The sequence below is a fragment of the Callionymus lyra genome, chromosome 1 (genome assembly GCF_982586985.1).
Source record: "Callionymus lyra chromosome 1, fCalLyr1.hap1.1, whole genome shotgun sequence".
In the NCBI taxonomy this organism is placed as follows: Eukaryota; Metazoa; Chordata; class Actinopteri; order Syngnathiformes; family Callionymidae; genus Callionymus; species Callionymus lyra.
The window spans coordinates 383876-406118 of record NC_141818.1 but is presented as its reverse complement, the minus strand read 5'-3'; the positions used below and the strand labels follow the sequence as shown (position 1 = coordinate 406118).

At 45.5% G+C, this 22243-nt stretch overlaps 1 protein-coding gene across 3 annotated transcripts; it reads left to right on the top strand.

The window, feature by feature from the left end:
• Positions 1-106: 106 nt before the first annotated feature.
• On the top strand, positions 107-22163 carry LOC148087307 (TBC1 domain family member 24-like). Of its 3 annotated transcripts, XM_087786786.1 has the most exons (11): positions 107-228; positions 1521-1738; positions 1795-2056; positions 2905-3018; positions 3071-3487; positions 4638-4877; positions 4935-5090; positions 9307-9370; positions 9803-9901; positions 10790-11018; positions 21796-22163. In XM_087786786.1, exons 1-11 carry the CDS (start codon positions 113-115, stop codon positions 21960-21962), a joined length of 2082 nt encoding a protein of 693 aa, XP_087642912.1. In that variant the 5' UTR covers positions 107-112; the 3' UTR covers positions 21963-22163. The 3 variants fall into 3 exon arrangements, with proteins under 3 accessions (XP_087642912.1, XP_087642897.1, XP_087642904.1); XM_087786771.1 differs by having other exon boundaries at positions 9307-9901; XM_087786778.1 differs by lacking the exon at positions 1521-1738 and having other exon boundaries at positions 9307-9901.
• The last annotated feature ends 80 nt before the right edge of the window (positions 22164-22243 follow it).

Below are 22243 nucleotides of genomic sequence, written 5' to 3'. Positions count from 1 at the left end.
GAGAAGACACGCCCCCTGCTGGCCACAGGTGTGACGGACACGCCCCCTGCTGGCCACAGGTATAAAGGCGCGAGGCTCAGGTGTGGACTCCAGAACTTCTGCAGAACTTGAGATGATCCGAGTCATGAGTCCAGACCTCAGCGGTTCTTCTGCTGCAGGAACGAGACAAAGATCTCACTCCTGCGCTGAAGACGTGAAGAAGAGTCTCGTCCAACGACCTCGATCCAGGTGAGCCTGAAACACACGTCACTTCCGGGTGAAGATTTACAATTATTTCAATTATTATATGTTCGAAGTTTAATTTGTGTTTTAATTCACTTTATTTTAATCATCAAATATTTGTAAATAGATTTTTGAGAGATTTTGAGTCAATTGTTCAAAAATACATTTTTGTATGTTTTTACATATTTTTTAATTTGTAGATTTTTATATTCAACGTATCAAACGGTCACATGATCACATGTTTGTCGCGTGATTGGCTGAAAGTTTGATCAGTAGCTCTGTTGGTTTGGTCTGGATTTAGAAATACTTTGAATATTTAACTCTTGAATTTATTCATTTTGAAAACATTGGATTTTTTTTCGATTAAATGATTAACAAAAATAATATTTATTTTCTTGAAAACAACATTTCAATAAAAAATTCAAACATCTGAACATTTGAATTTGAATAAATACTACGTTTTCTGGTGACCAACTGTGAAAAACAGTATTGACAAAGTATTGATGAAGTATTGACAAAGTATTGATGAAGTATTAATTATGTATAAACTAAGTATTTACAAAGTTTTGATGAAGTATTGACTACGTATTGACTACGTAATAACTAAGTATTGACTACGTATTAACTACGTAATAACTAAGTATTGACTACGTATTAACTACGTAATAACTAAGTATTGACTACGTATTAACTACGTAATAACTAAGTATTGACTACGTATTGATGAAGTATTGACTACGTAATAACTAAGTATTGACTACGTATTAACTACGTAATAACTAAGTATTGACTACGTATTGACTACGTATTGACAAAGTATAAACTACGTATTTACTAAGTATTGACCACGTATTGATGAAGTATTGACAAAGTATAAACTACGTATTTACTAAGTATTGACCACGTATTGATGAAGTATTGACAAAATATCTGCAAATTTTAATGAAGTATTGAAAAAGTATCTGCAAAGTTTTAATGAAGTATTGTCTAAGTATTTACGACGTATTGATGAGGTATATGCAAAGTGTTGATGAAGTATTGACGAAGTATTAACTACGTATTAACTAAGTATTTACAAAGTTTTGACGAAGTATTGATGAAGTATTGACAAAGTATCTGCAAAGTTTTAATGAAGTATTGTCCAAGTATTTACGACGTATTGATGAGGTATATACGAAGTGTTGATGAAGTATTGACGAAGTATTAACTACGTATTAACTACGTATTAACTAAGTATTTACAAAGTTTTGACAAAGTATTGAGCAAGTATTTCTGTGAGTAACTGAGCGTCTCCTCAGGTCCTTCTACAGTTATGAAACGTCGGAAGATTACTGTGACTTTGACGCGAGTCACTTTCAGAGCTCCAGACAGGAAGTGACCTCCAGACAGGAAGTGACCTCCAGACAGGAAGTGACCTCCAGACAGGAAGTGACCTCCAGACAGGAAGTGACCTCCAAGGCTCAGACGAAGAAGAAGTCCAGACAGAAGAAGACTTCTCTCTCCAGAGACCTGGACGGTAGACGTGGACGTGAGGATCTGAAGGTCACACGTTCATCTGTGTGTGTTCCTCAGGCAGTCGAGGCAGCTTGAAGAACGTCTCCATGATGACCATCTCTGAGTCCGACAACTGGGAGATCTGCTCCGGCTCAGGCATGAAGTACGGACAGTTTGTGGACTGGGAGAAGATCGACCCTGAAGCTGCTGCAAGATATCAGGAGCTTCTTCTCAGTGGACACCAGCGCCTCAAGGCTATGGCTCGTGAAGGATTCTGGTCTTCACCTCACACTCTGAGAGCCAAAGCATATTATCACATCATCCATGGCATCCATTCAAGGTCAGGACCTTCATCATCATCTTCATCTTCATCATCATCTTTATCTTCATCTTCATCTTCATCATCATCTTCATCTTCATCTTCATCTTCATCTTCATCTTCATCTTCATCATCTTCATCTTCATCTTCATCTTCATCATCATCATCATCATCTTCATCATCTTCATCATCATCATCATCATCATCTTCATCTTCATCATCTTCATCTTCATCTTCATCTTCATCATCATCTTCATCTTCATCATCATCATCATCTTCATCTTCATCTTCATCATCATCTTCATCTTCATCATCATCTTCATCTTCATCTTCATCTTCATCTTCATCATCATCATCATCTTCATCTTCATCATCTTCATCTTCATCATCATCTTCATCTTCATCTTCATCATCTTCATCTTCATCATCATCTTCATCTTTATCTTCATCATCATCTTCATCTTCATCATCTTCATCTTCATCATCATCTTCATCTTCATCTTCATCATCATCTTCATCTTCATCTTCATCTTCATCATCTTCATCTTCATCATCATCTTCATCTTCATCTTCATCTTCATCTTCATCTTCATCATCATCATCATCATCATCATCTTCATCTTCATCTTCATCTTCATCTTCATCATCATCATCATCATCATCATCATCATCATCATCTTCATCTTCATCTTCATCTTCATCTTCATCTTCATCATCATCATCATCATCATCATCATCATCATCATCTTCATCTTCATCTTCATCTTCATCTTCATCATCTTCATGTCTATGATTGTTCAATGGAAACTAAACTCTATGTGTCAATAGTTTAAACCAGACTAGGGTCTGAAGACCAAGTGTCTCCTCAGGGCTGTGACTCCAGAAAGGAACGTTTACCACAAACTCTCCAAGAGTCTCTTCGGGGAACAGAAGCTCAGTTCTCACCCGGTGCCGGACTACATGGAGGCCGGAGAGATTCCAAGGTAGGTGAAGATACCATGGTTTCTCCTGCTGCTGAAGGTCGTGGTTCCTCAGGTACTGTCTGAACAAGGCCGGCCTGAACTCGGTGAAGAAGATCCTCCTGTGTCTCGGGAGCTTCTTCCCGGACATGAACTTCTGCCCGATCCTGCCGGCGCTGGTGTCTCTGCTGCTGCACTTCAGTCAGGACGAGGCCGAGTGTTTCCACAGCGTCTCCAGGCTGGTCTGCTACGAAGACCCCAACAAGCGCTACATCGACCAGACCTTCCTCACCTACCGCGCCTCCTGCATGACCTTCGGCGACCTCGCCAACAGGTGCTGCCGCGGCATCAGGAAACTCATCGCCAGCTCGCACCAGAACCTCTTCGACTTCTACTCCGACTGGATCATGTGGATCTTCGCCGAGCTGCCGTTCATGTACGCCATCCGTGTGCTGGACGTGTACCTGCTGGAGGGATACAAGGTGCTGTACAGGTGAGACATCTCTGTTGAGGTACTTAAAGAAGTACTGGCAAAGTATTAACTACGTATTAACTACGTATTGAAGAAGTATTGATGAAGTATTGACAAAGTGTCTGCAAAGTTTTAACGGAGTATTTTCTAAGTATTTACGAAGTATTGATGAAGTATTTACGACGTATTGATGAAGTATTGATGAAGTGTTTACCAAGTATTGATGAAGTATTGATGAGGTATTAAGAAAGTATTGACAAAGTATTGATGAAGTATTGATGAAATATTGATGAAGTATTGATGAAGTATTGATGAAGTATCGACAAAGTATCTGCAATGTTTTAACAAAGTATTTTCTAAGTATTTACGAAGTATTTACTAAGTATTTACGTTTTATTGACGAGGTATTAACGAAGTGTTGATGAAGTTTTACCGAAGTATTGTCTAAGTATTTACGACGTATTGATGAAGTATTGATGAAGTGTTTACCAAGTATTGATGAAGTATTGATGAGGTATTGAGAAAGTATTGACAAAGTATTGATGAAGTATTGATGAAGTGTTTACCAAGTATTGATGAAGTATTGATGAGGTATTGAGAAAGTATTGACAAAGTATTGATGAAGTATTGATGAAGTGTTTACCAAGTATTGATGAAGTATTGATGAGGTATTGAGAAAGTATTGACAAAGTATTGATGAGGTATTGATGAAGTATTGACAAAGTATTGATGAAGTATTTACGACGTATTGATGAAGTGTTTACCAAGTATTGATGAAGTATTGATAAGGGATTGAGAAAGTATTGACAAAGTATTGACAAAGTATTGATGAAGTATTGACAAAGTATCTGCAATGTTTTAACAAAGTATTTTCTAAGTATTTACGAAGTATTGTCTAAGTATTTACGTTGTATTGACGAAGTGTTGATGAAGTTTTAACAAAGTATTGCCTAAGTATTTACGAAGTGCTGATGAAGTATTAACTACGTATTAACTAAGTATTGACAAAGTATTGACAAAGTATTGATGAAGTATTGATGAAGTATTGACCAAGTATTGATGAAGTATTAACTACGTATTAACTAAGTATTGACAAAGTATTGACAAAGAATGGACAAAGTATTGATGAAGTATTGACCAAGTATTGACGAGGTATTCACCAACCGTCAAGGGTGGCCTTGGCTCTGCTGAGTCTCTACAAAGTGTCGGTTTCTTCTCGAGTGGCCGACGTGCAGGACTTCAGGACCGACATGATCAGGTTCGTGCAGAACGTGTCTCGTCACGTCAGCGTCGAGAAGCTCCTGGAGACGTCCTTCAGGATCGCCATGGCAACCAGGCAGGAGCTCAACCTCCTGTTCAACGCCAACACCTGCTCGCTCGTGCAGAAGGGAGTCAGCGTCCACCAGAAGAGGCGAGGGTCAAAGGTCAAAGGTCAGGGGTGACGACTGACCTTCTCGTTCGTCCTCAGACAGTCCGTGGACTCCGTGGACTTCAGCAGCTTCAGGTCCAGCGTGGTCTCCTCCACGGAGATGAGGGTCTTGTGGGCCTGGATCCCCGAACGCTTCGCTCTCTTCAGTCCCATCAAGATCTTCAGCAGAGCCGAGATCGGAGGAAGTCTGGCTTCGTACGTGTATTCATGTGTACAAGTATTTATACTGTGTATACAGAGGAGAGTACACGGTTCAACACTCGTTACTTCACTTAGTTCATGATACTAATGGCTATTTGTTGTCAAGAGTGTGTAGATATATATCAACATACAATGATGTGTAGTATTGTGTAGTACTTGACTCTGGTGTTGTGATAGTGTAGTAACAAGTATATATGTGTAGTATTGTCCAGTACTTGACTCTGGTGTTGTGATAGTGTAGTAACAAGTATATATGTGTAGTATTGTCCAGTACTTGACTCTGGTGTTGTGATAGTGTAGTAACAAGTATATATGTGTAGTATTGTCCAGTACTTGACTCTGGTGTTGTAATAGTGTAGTAACAAGTATATATGTGTAGTATTGTGTAGAACTTGACTCTGGTGTTGTGATAGTGTAGTAACAAGTATATATGTGTAGTATTGTCCAGTACTTGACTCTGGTGTTGTGATAGTGTAGTAACAAGTATATATGTGTACTATTGTCCAGTACTTGACTCTGGTGTTTTGATACTGTAGTAACAAGTATATATGTGTAGTATTGTCCAGTACTTGACTCTGGTGTTGTGATAGTGTAGTAACAAGTATATATGTGTAGTATTGTCCAGTACTTGACTCTGGTGTTGTGATAGTGTAGTAACAAGTATATATGTGTAGTATTGTCCAGTACTTGACTCTGGTGTTGTGATAGTGTAGTAACAAGTATATATGTGTAGTATTGTCCAGTACTTGACTCTGGTGTTGTGATAGTGTAGTAACAAATATATATGTGTAGTATTGTCCAGTACTTGACTCTGGTGTTGTGATAGTGTAGTAACAAGTATATATGTGTAGTATTGTCCAGTACTTGACTCTGGTGTTATGATAGTGTAGTAACAAGTATATATGTGTAGTATTGTCCAGTACTTGACTCTGGTGTTGTGATAGTGTAGTAACAAGTATATATGTGTAGTATTGTCCAGTACTTGACTCTGGTGTTGTGATAGTGTAGTAACAAGTATATATGTGTAGTATTGTCCAGTACTTGACTCTGGTGTTGTAATAGTGTAGTAACAAGTATATATGTGTAGTATTGTGTAGAACTTGACTCTGGTGTTGTGATAGTGTAGTAACAAGTATATATGTGTAGTATTGTCCAGTACTTGACTCTGGTGTTGTGATAGTGTAGTAACAAGTATATATGTGTAGTATTGTCCAGTACTTGACTCTGGTGTTGTAATAGTGTAGTAACAAGTATATATGTGTAGTATTGTGTAGAACTTGACTCTGGTGTTGTGATAGTGTAGTAACAAGTATATATGTGTAGTATTGTCCAGTACTTGACTCTGGTGTTGTGATAGTGTAGTAACAAGTATATATGTGTAGTATTGTCCAGTACTTGACTCTGGTGTTGTGATAGTGTAGTAACAAGTATATATGTGTAGTATTGTCCAGTACTTGACTCTGGTGTTGTGATAGTGTAGTAACAAGTATATATGTGTAGTATTGTCCAGTACTTGACTCTGGTGTTGTGATAGTGTAGTAACAAGTATATATGTGTAGTATTGTCCAGTACTTGACTCTGGTGTTATGATAGTGTAGTAACAAGTATATATGTGTAGTATTGTCCAGTACTTGACTCTGGTGTTGTGATAGTGTAGTAACAAGTATATATGTGTAGTATTGTCCAGTACTTGACTCTAGTGTTGAGATAGTGTAGTAACAAGTATATATGTGTAGTATTGTCCAGTACTTGACTCTGGTGTTGTGATAGTGTAGTAACAAGTATATATGTGTAGTATTGTCCAGTACTTGACTCTGGTGTTGTGATAGTGTAGTAACAAGTATATATGTGTAGTACTGTCCAGTACTTGACTCTGGTGTTGTGATAGTGTAGTAACAAGTATATATGTGTAGTATTGTCCAGTACTTGACTCTGGTGTTATGATAGTGTAGTAACAAGTATATATGTGTAGTATTGTCCAGTACTTGACTCTGGTGTTGTGATAGTGTAGTAACAAGTATATATGTGTAGTATTGTCCAGTACTTGACTCTAGTGTTGAGATAGTGTAGTAACAAGTATATATGTGTAGTATTGTCCAGTACTTGACTCTGGTGTTGTGATAGTGTAGTAACAAGTATATATGTGTAGTATTGTCCAGTACTTGACTCTGGTGTTGTGATAGTGTAGTAACAAGTATATATGTGTAGTATTGTCCAGTACTTGACTCTGGTGTTGTAGTATTTTCAGACCACATGACTCTTAACTACTTTCATTTGTTTTCAAACCAAAATATGTCCAAACATCAGCTTTAAAAGCTGCTGGACTCACTGTATCCTCTCGTCCTCAGTCATCACTCTAGCTGTGGAGGAAGTAACGACTGCTGCCATCTAGAGGCCGGAGGTTTAATTGTAACACAAACATGAACAAACACTGTGAATATTTTCACTTTAATTGTGAATCAAAATCAAACTATTTTATTTTATACACTTTATTTTAATATAAACCATAAAAAAGACAATATTGACAAAAATAATAATCAATAATATTTTCTCACAGATTATTTTACCAGTAGGTGGCGCTGTTACCACGGTAACTACAGCGTCGTAACTACAGCGTTGTAACTACAGCGTCGTAACTACAGCGTCGTAACTACAGCGTCGTAACTACAGCGTCGTCACTACAGCGTCGTAACTACAGCGTCGTAACTACAGCGTCGTAACTACAGCGTCGTAACTACAGCGTCGTCACTACAGCGTCGTAACTACAGCGTCGTAACTACAGCGTCGTAACTACAGCGTCGTAACTACAGCGTCGTAACTACAGCGTCTTAACTACAGCGTCGTAACTACAGCGTCGTAACTACAGCGTCGTAACTACAGCGTCGTAACTACAGCGTCGTAACTACAGCGTCGTAACTACAGCGTCGTAACTACAGCGTCGTAACTACAGCGTCGTAACTACAGCGTCGTAACTACAGCGTCGTAACTACAGCGTCGTAACTACAGCGTCGTAACTACAGCGTCGTAACTACAGCGTCGTCACTACAGCGTCGTCACTACAGCGTCGTAACTACAGCGTCGTAACTACAGCGTCGTAACTACAGCGTCGTAACTACAGCGTCGTAACTACAGCGTCGTAACTACAGCGTCGTAACTACAGCGTCGTAACTACAGCGTCGTCACTACAGCGTCGTCACTACAGCGTCGTCACTACAGCGTCGTCACTACAGCGTCGTAACTACAGCGTCGTAACTACAGCGTCGTAACTACAGCGTCGTAACTACAGCGTCGTAACTACAGCGTCGTCACTACAGCGTCGTAACTACAGCGTCGTAACTACAGCGTCGTAACTACAGCGTCGTAACTACAGCGTCGTAACTACAGCGTCGTAACTACAGCGTTGTAACTACAGCGTCGTAACTACAGCGTCGTAACTACAGCGTCGTAACTACAGCGTCGTAACTACAGCGTCGTCACTACAGCGTCGTAACTACAGCGTCGTAACTACAGCATCGTAACTACAGCGTCGTAACTACAGCGTCGTAACTACAGCGTCGTAACTACAGCGTCGTCACTACAGCGTCGTAACTACAGCGTCGTAACTACAGCGTCGTAACTACAGCGTCGTAACTACAGCGTCGTAACTACAGCGTCGTAACTACAGCGTCGTAACTACAGCGTCGTAACTACAGCGTCGTCACTACAGCGTCGTCACTACAGCGTCGTCACTACAGCGTCGTCACTACAGCGTCGTAACTACAGCGTCGTAACTACAGCGTCGTAACTACAGCGTCGTAACTACAGCGTCGTAACTACAGCGTCGTCACTACAGCGTCGTAACTACAGCGTCGTAACTACAGCGTCGTAACTACAGCGTCGTAACTACAGCGTCGTAACTACAGCGTCGTAACTACAGCGTTGTAACTACAGCGTCGTAACTACAGCGTCGTAACTACAGCGTCGTAACTACAGCGTCGTAACTACAGCGTCGTCACTACAGCGTCGTAACTACAGCGTCGTAACTACAGCATCGTAACTACAGCGTCGTAACTACAGCGTCGTAACTACAGCGTCGTAACTACAGCGTCGTAACTACAGCGTTGTAACTACAGCGTTGTAACTACAGCGTCGTAACACACGCGTGCTTCAAGTGTCAACATGTTTGTGTCGTTGATCGTTGTTTTGACGAAAATACCTTTTCTTTGTGTAGCTTTTATTCGCACGTGGAGGGTCACGAACCCACGGTGCTGGTCGTCAAGACGACGGACGAGGAGGTGAACATACGTCCATCATCTTCTTCCATCATCTTCTTCCAGCATCTTCTTCCATCATCTTCTTCCAGCATCTTCTTTCATCATCTTCATCCATCATCTTCTTCCATCATCTTCTTCCATCATCTTCTACCAGCATCTTCTTCCATCATCTTCTTTCATCATCTTCATCCATCATCTTCTTCCATCATCTTCTTCCATCATCTTCTACCAGCATCTTCTACCATCATCTTCTTCCATCATCTTCTTCCAGAACCTTCTTCCATCATCTTCTTCCAGAACCTTCTTCCATCATCTTCTTCCATCATCTTCTACCAGCATCTTCTTCCATCATATTCTTCCATCATCTTCTTCCAGCATCTTCTTCCATCATCTTCTTCCAGAACCTTCTTCCATCATCTTCTTGCAGAACCTTCATCCTTGTTCTCGGTCCAGGTGTTCGGGGCCTTCTTGTCCAGCGACCTGAGCCAGAGACTGCAGCTCGGCTCGGACCAGAACACGTACTTCGGGACCGGAGAGTGTTTTGTGTTTACAGTGAGTTTGTTTTTAAACAATTACAAACGTATGTTCATTCAGATGATAATCTTTTGAGCATTTTTTCAAACACATACAGAACGACATTAAAGCACTTCATACAAACGTTGTTAAAATGATATAATTTAATTGAAGAACATTTTTGTGACATAAATGAAAGAACATTTTTGTGACATAACTGAAAGAACATTTTTGTGACATAAATGAAAGAACATTTTTGTGACATAACTGAAAGAACATTTTTGTGACATAAATGAAAGAACATTTTTGTGACATAACTGAAAGAACATTTTTGTGACATAAATGAAAGAACATTTTTGTGACATAAATGAAAGAACATTTTTGTGACATAACTGAAAGAACATTTTTGTGACATAAATGAAAGAACATTTTTGTGACATAAATGAAAGAACATTTTTGTGACATAACTGAAAGAACATTTTTGTGACATAAATGAAAGAACATTTTGTGACATAACTGAAAGAACATTTTGTGACATAACTGAAAGAACATTTTTGTGACATAACTGAAAGAACATTTTTGTGACATAAATGAAAGAACATTTTGTGACATAAATGAAAGAACATTTTTGTGACATAACTGAAAGAACATTTTTGTGACATAAATGAAAGAACATTTTTGTGACATAACTGAAAGAACATTTTTGTGATAAAAAGGTTAAACGGACATGACGTCCTCAGATCATGAAGATCCAACTCTGGAGCAGAAATATTTCAGTTTCTACACAAACCATGATATTATTTCATCAAAGTCATTTATTTTGTTTCAAATCTCTTTATCAATTGAATCATTTTATTCTCAGTAGATTCTTTCAGCACAAAAAGGTTGAGATAAAAGCAGGAAGACCTTCTAAAGACTGTGTTGCAGCTGCGGCCCAGCATGGAACATTACCAGCAGAACATGGTGAACATCATGACGCGCGGCTGCGTCGCTCCGGACGCCAACACTCTGACGGCAGGAACATCTCAGGACCCCTCGTACCTCACCGTGCCCTTCAGCGCCGCACAGGAAGTGACCTCAGCGAAGGAAACCAAGAGGGCGAAGGAGCAGCGAAGGTCAAAGTTCATCTGCGGCGCAGAAGATCGACTGCTGATCGGTGAGACTCGTGACTCGTGACTCGTGACTCGTGACTCGTGACTCGTGACTCGTGACTCAGTGACTCAGTGACTCGTGACTCGTGACTCGTGACTCGTGACTCGTGACTCAGTGACTCAGTGACTCGTGACTCGTGACTCGTGACTCAGTGACTCGTGACTCGTGACTCGTGACTCGTGACTCGTGACTCAGTGACTCAGTGACTCAGTGACTCGTGACTCGTGACTCAGTGACTCAGTGACTCGTGACTCGTGACTCGTGACTCGTGACTCAGTGATTGTGACTCGTGACTCGTGACTCGTGACTCGTGACTCAGTGACTCAGTGACTCATGACTCGTGACTCGTGACTCAGTGACTCAGTGACTCATGACTCAGTGACTCAGTGACTCGTGACTCGTGACTCGTGACTCAGTGACTCAGTGACTCGTGACTCGTGACTCGTGACTCGTGACTCGTGACTCAGTGACTCAGTGACTCATGACTCGTGACTCGTGACTCAGTGACTCAGTGACTCGTGACTCGTGACTCGTGACTCGTGACTCGTGACTCAGTGACTCAGTGACTCGTGACTCGTGACTCGTGACTCGTGACTCAGTGATTGTGACTCGTGACTCGTGACTCGTGACTCGTGACTCAGTGACTCAGTGACTCGTGACTCGTGACTCGTGACTCGTGACTCAGTGACTCAGTGACTCGTGACTCGTGACTCAGTGACTCAGTGACTCGTGACTCGTGACTCAGTGACTCAGTGACTCATGACTCGTGACTCGTGACTCGTGACTCGTGACTCGTGACTCAGTGACTCAGTGACTCGTGACTCGTGACTCGTGACTCGTGACTCGTGACTCAGTGACTCGTGACTCGTGACTCGTGACTCAGTGACTCAGTGACTCGTGACTCGTGACTCGTGACTCGTGACTCAGTGACTCAGTGACTCGTGACTCGTGACTCGTGACTCGTGACTCGTGACTCAGTGACTCAGTGACTCGTGACTCGTGACTCGTGACTCGTGACTCAGTGACTCAGTGACTCGTGACTCGTGACTCGTGACTCAGTGACTCATGACTCATGACTCCTGACTCGTGACTCAGTGACTCAGTGACTCGTGACTCGTGACTCGTGACTCGTGACTCGTGACTCAGTGACTCGTGATTGTGACTCGTGACTCGTGTCTCCAGGAGGTGACAAAGGTGTGACTCATGACTCATGAGTCATGACTCATGACTCGTGACTCGTGACTCGTGACTCGTGACTCGTGACTCCAAGTGGTGACAATGGTGTGACTCATGACTCATGACTCATGACTCATGACTCATGACTCGTGTCTCCAGGAGGTGACAATGGTGTGACTCAGTGACTCATGACTCAGTGACTCGTGACTCAGTGACTCAGTGACTCAGTGACTCGTGACTCAGTGACTCAGTGACTCAAGGACTCGTGACTCGTGACTCGTGACTCGTGGCTCAGTGACTCGTGACTCGTGACTCAGTGACTCGTGACTCAGTGACTCGTGACTCGTGACTCGTGACTCGTGGCTCAGTGACTCATGACTCAGTGACTCGTGACTCAGTGACTCGTGACTCATGACTCGTGACTCATGACTCATGACTCATGACTCGTGACTCGTGTCTCCAGGAGGTGACAAAGGTGTGACTCATGACTCATGACTCATGACTCGTGACTCGTGTCTCCAGGAGGTGACAAAGGTGTGACTCATGACTCATGACTCATGACTCGTGACTCGTGTCTCCAGGAGGTGACAAAGGTGTGACTCATGACTCATTACTCGTGACTCGTGTCTCCAGGAGGTGACAAAGGTGTGACTCATGACTCATGACTCATGACTCGTGACTCGTGACTCGTGTCTCCAGGAGGTGACAAAGGTGTGACTCATGACTCATGACTCATGACTCGTGTCTCCAGGAGGTGACAAAGGTGTGACTCATGACTCATGACTCATGACTCGTGACTCGTGACTCGTGACTCGTGTCTCCAGGAGGTGACAAAGGTGTGACTCATGACTCATGACTCATGACTCGTGTCTCCAGGAGGTGACAAAGGTGTGACTCATGACTCATGACTCATGACTCGTGTCTCCAGGAGGTGACAAAGGTGTGACTCATGACTCATGACTCATGACTCGTGTCTCCAGGAGGTGACAAAGGTGTGACTCGTGACTCGTGACTCATGACTCATGACTCGTGACTCGTGACTCGTGACTCGTGACTCGTGACTCGTGACTCGTGACTCGTGTCTCCAGGAGGTGACAAAGGTGTGACTCGTGACTCATGACTCATGACTCGTGACTCGTGACTCGTGTCTCCAGGAGGTGACAAAGGTGTGACTCGTGACTCATGACTCATGACTCATGACTCGTGACTCGTGACTCGTGACTCGTGACTCGTGACTCGTGACTCGTGTCTCCAGGAGGTGACAAAGGTGTGACTCATGACTCATGACTCGTGACTCGTGTCTCGTGACTCGTGACTCGTGACTCGTGACTCGTGACTCGTGTCTCCAGGAGGTGACAAAGGTGTGACTCATGACTCATGACTCGTGACTCGTGACTCGTGACTCGTGACTCGTGTCTCCAGGAGGTGACAAAGGTGTGACTCATGACTCGTGACTCGTGACTCGTGACTCGTGACTCGTGTCTCCAGGAGGTGACAAAGGTGTGACTCATGACTCATGACTCATGACTCGTGACTCGTGTCTCCAGGAGGTGACAAAGGTGTGACTCATGACTCATGACTCATGACTCGTGACTCGTGACTCGTGTCTCCAGGAGGTGACAAAGGTGTGACTCATGACTCATGACTCATGACTCGTGACTCGTGTCTCCAGGAGGTGACAAAGGTGTGACTCATGACTCATGACTCATGACTCGTGACTCATGACTCGTGTCTCCAGGAGGTGACAAAGGTGTGACTCATGACTCATGACTCGTGACTCGTGACTCATGACTCATGACTCGTGACTCGTGTCTCCAGGAGGTGACAAAGGTGTGACTCATGACTCATGACTCGTGACTCGTGACTCATGACTCATGACTCATGACTCGTGACTCATGACTCGTGACTCGTGTCTCCAGGAGGTGACAAAGGTGTGGCTCATGACTCATGACTCATGACTCATGACTCATGACTCATGACTCGTGTCTCCAGGAGGTGACAAAGGTGTGACTCATGACTCATGACTCGTGACTCGTGTCTCCAGGAGGTGACAAAGGTGTGACTCATGACTCATGACTCATGACTCATGACTCGTGACTCGTGACTCGTGACTCGTGTCTCCAGGAGGTGACAAAGGTGTGACTCATGACTCATGACTCGTGACTCCAGGAGGTGACAAAGGTGTGACTCATGACTCGTGACTCGTGTCTCCAGGAGGTGACAAAGGTGTGACTCATGACTCATGACTCATGACTCATGACTCATGACTCGTGACTCGTGACTCGTGTCTCCAGGAGGTGACAAAGGTGTGACTCATGACTCATGACTCATGACTCATGACTCGTGACTCGTGACTCGTGACTCGTGTCTCCAGGAGGTGACAAAGGTGTGACTCATGACTCGTGACTCGTGACTCGTGACTCGTGTCTCCAGGAGGTGACAAAGGTGTGACTCATGACTCATGACTCATGACTCGTGTCTCCAGGAGGTGACAAAGGTGTGACTCATGACTCATGACTCGTGACTCATGACTCGTGTCTCCAGGAGGTGACAAAGGTGTGACTCATGACTCGTGACTCATGACTCGTGTCTCCAGGAGGTGACAAAGGTGTGACTCATGACTCATGACTCATGACTCGTGACTCGTGTCTCCAGGAGGTGACAAAGGTGTGACTCATGACTCATGACTCATGACTCGTGTCTCCAGGAGGTGACAAAGGTGTGACTCATGACTCATGACTCGTGACTCATGACTCGTGTCTCCAGGAGGTGACAAAGGTGTGACTCATGACTCGTGACTCATGACTCGTGTCTCCAGGAGGTGACAAAGGTGTGACTCATGACTCATGACTCATGACTCGTGACTCGTGACTCGTGACTCGTGTCTCCAGGAGGTGACAAAGGTGTGACTCATGACTCATGACTCATGACTCGTGACTCATGACTCGTGACTCGTGTCTCCAGGAGGTGACAAAGGTGTGACTCATGACTCATGACTCGTGACTCGTGTCTCCAGGAGGTGACAAAGGTGTGACTCATGACTCGTGACTCGTGTCTCCAGGAGGTGACAAAGGTGTGACTCGTGACTCATGACTCGTGACTCGTGACTCGTGACTCATGACTCGTGACTCGTGTCTCCAGGAGGTGACAAAGGTGTGACTCGTGACTCATGACTCGTGACTCGTGACTCGTGTCTCCAGGAGGTGACAAAGGTGTGACTCATGACTCATGACTCATGACTCGTGACTCGTGTCTCGTGACTCGTGTCTCCAGGAGGTGACAAAGGTGTGACTCATGACTCATGACTCATGACTCGTGTCTCCAGGAGGTGACAAAGGTGTGACTCATGACTCATGACTCGTGACTCATGACTCGTGACTCGTGTCTCCAGGAGGTGACAAAGGTGTGACTCATGACTCATGACTCGTGACTCGTGTCTCCAGGAGGTGACAAAGGTGTGACTCATGACTCATGACTCGTGACTCGTGTCTCCAGGAGGTGACAAAGGTGTGACTCATGACTCATGACTCAAGACTCGTGTCTCCAGGAGGTGACAAAGGTGTGACTCGTGACTCATGACTCATGACTCATGTCTCCAGGAGGTGACAAAGGTGTGACTCGTGACTCATGACTCATGACTCATGTCTCCAGGAGGTGACAAAGGTGTGACTCATGACTCATGACTCATGACTCGTGTCTCCAGTAGGTGACAAAGGTGTGACTCATGACTCATGACTCGTGACTCATGACTCGTGACTCGTGTCTCCAGGAGGTGACAAAGGTGTGACTCATGACTCATGACTCATGACTCGTGTCTCCAGGAGGTGACAAAGGTGTGACTCATGACTCATGACTCATGACTCGTGTCTCCAGGAGGTGACAAAGGTGTGACTCATGACTCATGACTCGTGACTCGTGTCTCCAGGAGGTGACAAAGGTGTGACTCATGACTCATGACTCAAGACTCGTGTCTCCAGGAGGTGACAAAGGTGTGACTCGTGACTCATGACTCATGACTCATGTCTCCAGGAGGTGACAAAGGTGTGACTCGTGACTCATGACTCATGACTCATGTCTCCAGGAGGTGACAAAGGTGTGACTCATGACTCATGACTCGTGACTCGTGTCTCCAGGAGGTGACAAAGGTGTGACTCGTGACTCATGACTCGTGACTCGTGACTCGTGTCTCCAGGAGGTGACAAAGGTGTGACTCATGACTCATGACTCATGACTCGTGTCTCCAGGAGGTGACAAAGGTGTGACTCATGACTCATGACTCGTGACTCGTGTCTCCAGGAGGTGACAAAGGTGTGACTCATGACTCATGACTCATGACTCGTGTCTCCAGGAGGTGACAAAGGTGTGACTCATGACTCATGACTCGTGACTCGTGTCTCCAGGAGGTGACAAAGGTGTGACTCATGACTCATGACTCATGACTCGTGACTCGTGACTCGTGTCTCCAGGAGGTGACAAAGGTGTGACTCATGACTCATGACTCGTGACTCGTGTCTCCAGGAGGTGACAAAGGTGTGACTCATGACTCATGACTCATGACTCGTGTCTCCAGGAGGTGACAAAGGTGTGACTCATGACTCATGACTCGTGACTCATGACTCGTGACTCGTGTCTCCAGGAGGTGACAAAGGTGTGACTCATGACTCATGACTCATGACTCATGACTCGTGTCTCCAGGAGGTGACAAAGGTGTGACTCATGACTCATGACTCGTGTCTCCAGGAGGTGACAAAGGTGTGACTCATGACTCATGACTCGTGACTCGTGTCTCCAGGAGGTGACAAAGGTGTGACTCATGACTCATGACTCATGACTCATGACTCGTGTCTCCAGGAGGTGACAAAGGTGTGACTCATGACTCATGACTCATGACTCGTGTCTCCAGGAGGTGACAAAGGTGTGACTCATGACTCATGACTCATGACTCATGACTCGTGTCTCCAGGAGGTGACAAAGGTGTGACTCATGACTCATGACTCATGACTCGTGTCTCCAGGAGGTGACAAAGGTGTGACTCATGACTCGTGACTCATGACTCGTGACTCGTGACTCCAGGAGGTGACAAAGGTGTGACTCATGACTCATGACTCGTGACTCGTGTCTCCAGGAGGTGACAAAGGTGTGACTCATGACTCGTGACTCATGACTCGTGACTCGTGTCTCCAGGAGGTGACAAAGGTGTGACTCATGACTCATGACTCGTGACTCGTGTCTCCAGGAGGTGACAAAGGTGTGACTCATGACTCGTGACTCATGACTCGTGACTCGTGTCTCCAGGAGGTGACAAAGGTGTGACTCGTGACTCATGACTCATGACTCGTGACTCGTGTCTCCAGGAGGTGACAAAGGTGTGACTCATGACTCATGACTCATGACTCATGACTCGTGTCTCCAGGAGGTGACAAAGGTGTGACTCATGACTCATGACTCATGACTCGTGACTCGTGTCTCCAGGAGGTGACAAAGGTGTGACTCATGACTCATGACTCATGACTCGTGACTCGTGTCTCCAGGAGGTGACAAAGGTGTGACTCATGACTCATGACTCGTGACTCGTGTCTCCAGGAGGTGACAAAGGTGTGACTCGTGACTCATGACTCATGACTCGTGACTCGTGTCTCCAGGAGGTGACAAAGGTGTGACTCATGACTCATGACTCATGACTCGTGTCTCCAGGAGGTGACAAAGGTGTGACTCATGACTCGTGACTCGTGACTCATGACTCATGACTCGTGTCTCCAGGAGGTGACAAAGGTGTGACTCATGACTCATGACTCGTGACTCGTGTCTCCAGGAGGTGACAAAGGTGTGACTCATGACTCATGACTCATGACTCGTGACTCGTGACTCGTGACTCGTGTCTCCAGGAGGTGACAAAGGTGTGACTCATGACTCATGACTCGTGACTCGTGTCTCCAGGAGGTGACAAAGGTGTGACTCATGACTCGTGACTCATGACTCGTGACTCGTGTCTCCAGGAGGTGACAAAGGTGTGACTCGTGACTCATGACTCATGACTCGTGACTCGTGTCTCCAGGAGGTGACAAAGGTGTGACTCATGACTCATGACTCATGACTCGTGTCTCCAGGAGGTGACAAAGGTGTGACTCATGACTCATGACTCATGACTCGTGACTCGTGTCTCCAGGAGGTGACAAAGGTGTGACTCATGACTCATGACTCGTGACTCGTGTCTCCAGGAGGTGACAAAGGTGTGACTCATGACTCATGACTCATGACTCGTGACTCGTGACTCGTGTCTCCAGGAGGTGACAAAGGTGTGACTCATGACTCATGACTCGTGACTCGTGTCTCCAGGAGGTGACAAAGGTGTGACTCATGACTCGTGACTCATGACTCGTGACTCGTGTCTCCAGGAGGTGACAAAGGTGTGACTCGTGACTCATGACTCATGACTCGTGACTCGTGTCTCCAGGAGGTGACAAAGGTGTGACTCATGACTCATGACTCATGACTCATGACTCGTGTCTCCAGGAGGTGACAAAGGTGTGACTCATGACTCATGACTCATGACTCGTGACTCGTGTCTCCAGGAGGTGACAAAGGTGTGACTCATGACTCATGACTCATGACTCGTGACTCGTGTCTCCAGGAGGTGACAAAGGTGTGACTCATGACTCATGACTCGTGACTCGTGTCTCCAGGAGGTGACAAAGGTGTGACTCGTGACTCATGACTCATGACTCGTGACTCGTGTCTCCAGGAGGTGACAAAGGTGTGACTCGTGACTCATGACTCATGACTCGTGACTCGTGTCTCCAGGAGGTGACAAAGGTGTGGCTCATGACTCATGACTCGTGACTCGTGACTCATGACTCGTGACTCGTGTCTCCAGGAGGTGACAAAGGTGTGACTCATGACTCATGACTCATGACTCGTGTCTCCAGGAGGTGACAAAGGTGTGACTCATGACTCATGACTCGTGACTCGTGTCTCCAGGAGGTGACAAAGGTGTGACTCGTGACTCATGACTCGTGACTCGTGTCTCCAGGAGGTGACAAAGGTGTGACTCATGACTCGTGACTCGTGACTCATGACTCATGACTCGTGTCTCCAGGAGGTGACAAAGGTGTGACTCATGACTCGTGACTCGTGACTCGTGTCTCCAGGAGGTGACAAAGGTGTGACTCATGACTCATGACTCGTGACTCGTGTCTCCAGGAGGTGACAAAGGTGTGACTCATGACTCATGACTCATGACTCGTGACTCATGACTCGTGTCTCCAGGAGGTGACAAAGGTGTGACTCATGACTCGTGACTCGTGACTCATGACTCGTGACTCGTGTCTCCAGGAGGTGACAAAGGTGTGGCTCATGACTCATGACTCATGACTCGTGTCTCCAGGAGGTGACAAAGGTGTGACTCATGACTCATGACTCGTGACTCGTGTCTCCAGGAGGTGACAAAGGTGTGACTCGTGACTCATGACTCATGACTCGTGACTCGTGTCTCCAGGAGGTGACAAAGGTGTGACTCATGACTCATGACTCATGACTCATGTCTCCAGGAGGTGACAAAGGTGTGACTCATGACTCATGACTCATGACTCGTGTCTCCAGGAGGTGACAAAGGTGTGACTCATGACTCATGACTCGTGACTCGTGTCTCCAGGAGGTGACAAAGGTGTGACTCATGACTCATGACTCGTGACTCGTGTCTCCAGGAGGTGACAAAGGTGTGACTCATGACTCATGACTCATGACTCATGTCTCCAGGAGGTGACAAAGGTGTGACTCGTGACTCATGACTCGTGACTCGTGTCTCCAGGAGGTGACAAAGGTGTGACTCATGACTCATGACTCGTGACTCGTGTCTCCAGGAGGTGACAAAGGTGTGACTCATGACTCATGACTCGTGACTCGTGTCTCCAGGAGGTGACAAAGGTGTGGCTCATGACTCATGACTCATGACTCGTGACTCATGTCTCCAGGAGGTGACAAAGGTGTGGCTCATGACTCATGACTCGTGACTCGTGTCTCCAGGAGGTGACAAAGGTGTGACTCATGACTCATGACTCATGACTCGTGTCTCCAGGAGGTGACAAAGGTGTGGCTCATGACTCATGACTCGTGACTCGTGTCTCCAGGAGGTGACAAAGGTGTGACTCATGACTCATGACTCATGACTCGTGTCTCCAGGAGGTGACAAAGGTGTGACTCATGACTCATGACTCGTGACTCGTGTCTCCAGGAGGTGACAAAGGTGTGACTCATGACTCATGACTCATGACTCGTGTCTCCAGGAGGTGACAAAGGTGTGACTCATGACTCGTGACTCGTGACTCATGACTCATGACTCGTGACTCATGACTCGTGACTCATGACTCGTGACTCGTGTCTCCAGGAGGTGACAAAGGTGTGACTCATGACTCATGACTCATGACTCGTGACTCGTGTCTCCAGGAGGTGACAAAGGTGTGACTCATGACTCATGACTTGTGACTCGTGTCTCCAGGAGGTGACAAAGGTGTGACTCGTGACTCATGACTCGTGACTCGTGTCTCCAGGAGGTGACAAAGGTGTGACTCATGACTCATGACTCGTGACTCGTGTCTCCAGGAGGTGACAAAGGTGTGACTCATGACTCATGACTCATGACTCGTGACTCATGACTCGTGTCTCCAGGAGGTGACAAAGGTGTGACTCATGACTCGTGACTCATGACTCATGACTCATGACTCATGACTCATGACTCGTGTCTCCAGGAGGTGACAAAGGTGTGACTCATGACTCGTGACTCATGACTCATGACTCATGACTCATGACTCATGACTCGTGACTCGTGTCTCCAGGAGGTGACAAAGGTGTGACTCATGACTCGTGACTCATGACTCATGACTCATGACTCATGACTCATGACTCGTGACTCGTGTCTCCAGGAGGTGACAAAGGTGTGACTCGTGACTCATGACTCATGACTCGTGTCTCCAGGAGGTGACAAAGGTGTGGCTCATGACTCATGACTCATGACTCGTGACTCGTGTCTCCAGGAGGTGACAAAGGTGTGACTCATGACTCATGACTCGTGACTCGTGTCTCCAGGAGGTGACAAAGGTGTGACTCATGACTCGTGACTCATGACTCATGACTCATGACTCATGACTCATGACTCGTGACTCGTGTCTCCAGGAGGTGACAAAGGTGTGACTCGTGACTCATGACTCATGACTCGTGACTCGTGTCTCCAGGAGGTGACAAAGGTGTGACTCGTGACTCATGACTCGTGACTCGTGTCTCCAGGAGGTGACAAAGGTGTGACTCATGACTCATGACTCATGACTCGTGTCTCCAGGAGGTGACAAAGGTGTGACTCATGACTCATGACTCGTGACTCGTGTCTCCAGGAGGTGACAAAGGTGTGACTCATGACTCATGACTCATGACTCGTGTCTCCAGGAGGTGACAAAGGTGTGACTCATGACTCATGACTCATGACTCGTGACTCGTGTCTCCAGGAGGTGACAAAGGTGTGACTCATGACTCATGACTCGTGACTCGTGTCTCCAGGAGGTGACAAAGGTGTGACTCATGACTCATGACTCATGACTCGTGACTCGTGTCTCCAGGAGGTGACAAAGGTGTGGCTCTGGCTCTTCATGAAGGTCTGGATCGAGGCTTCAGTCAAACCTGTGGAACCTTCAAGAACGTTCCTCTGTGCAAAGGAACCTTCAAGGTCCAGGACCTGGAGGTCTGGGGGATTCAGAACTGTATCTCCTGTCAATCATTCTCCTGACGTCCATCACTCTGTTGATCCTGATCCTTTGGTTTATTTGACAACATGTGTTTTTTGCACTTTTGACGAGACTTTCATGACAATTATTCTGTTTTTTACTTTCATATTTTTATTCTTTTTCTCTATGAATGTATTGTTTGTTTTACAATAAATAATGTTTTGAATAAATGATCTTGACTTTTAAATAAACTTCTGTTTTCACTAAAATCATTTCTTGAAACGTTTTCTTTTAGAGATCGAACCTTTAAAGAGCTGCCCGGGGTCAAAGGTCATCCCAGTGA

Excerpts from the sequence above, each read along its gene's own strand:
- LOC148087307 (XM_087786771.1), top strand. The coding sequence starts at position 113 with ATGATCCGAGTCATGAGTCCAGACCTCAGCGGTTCTTCTGCTGCAGGA. Across the intron at positions 3,019-3,070 it reads GAGGCCGGAGAGATTCCAAG|GTACTGTCTGAACAAGGCCG; the intron begins GTAGGTGAAGAT and ends GTGGTTCCTCAG. Across the intron at positions 5,091-9,306 it reads ATCGGAGGAAGTCTGGCTTC|CTTTTATTCGCACGTGGAGG; the intron begins GTACGTGTATTC and ends TTCTTTGTGTAG.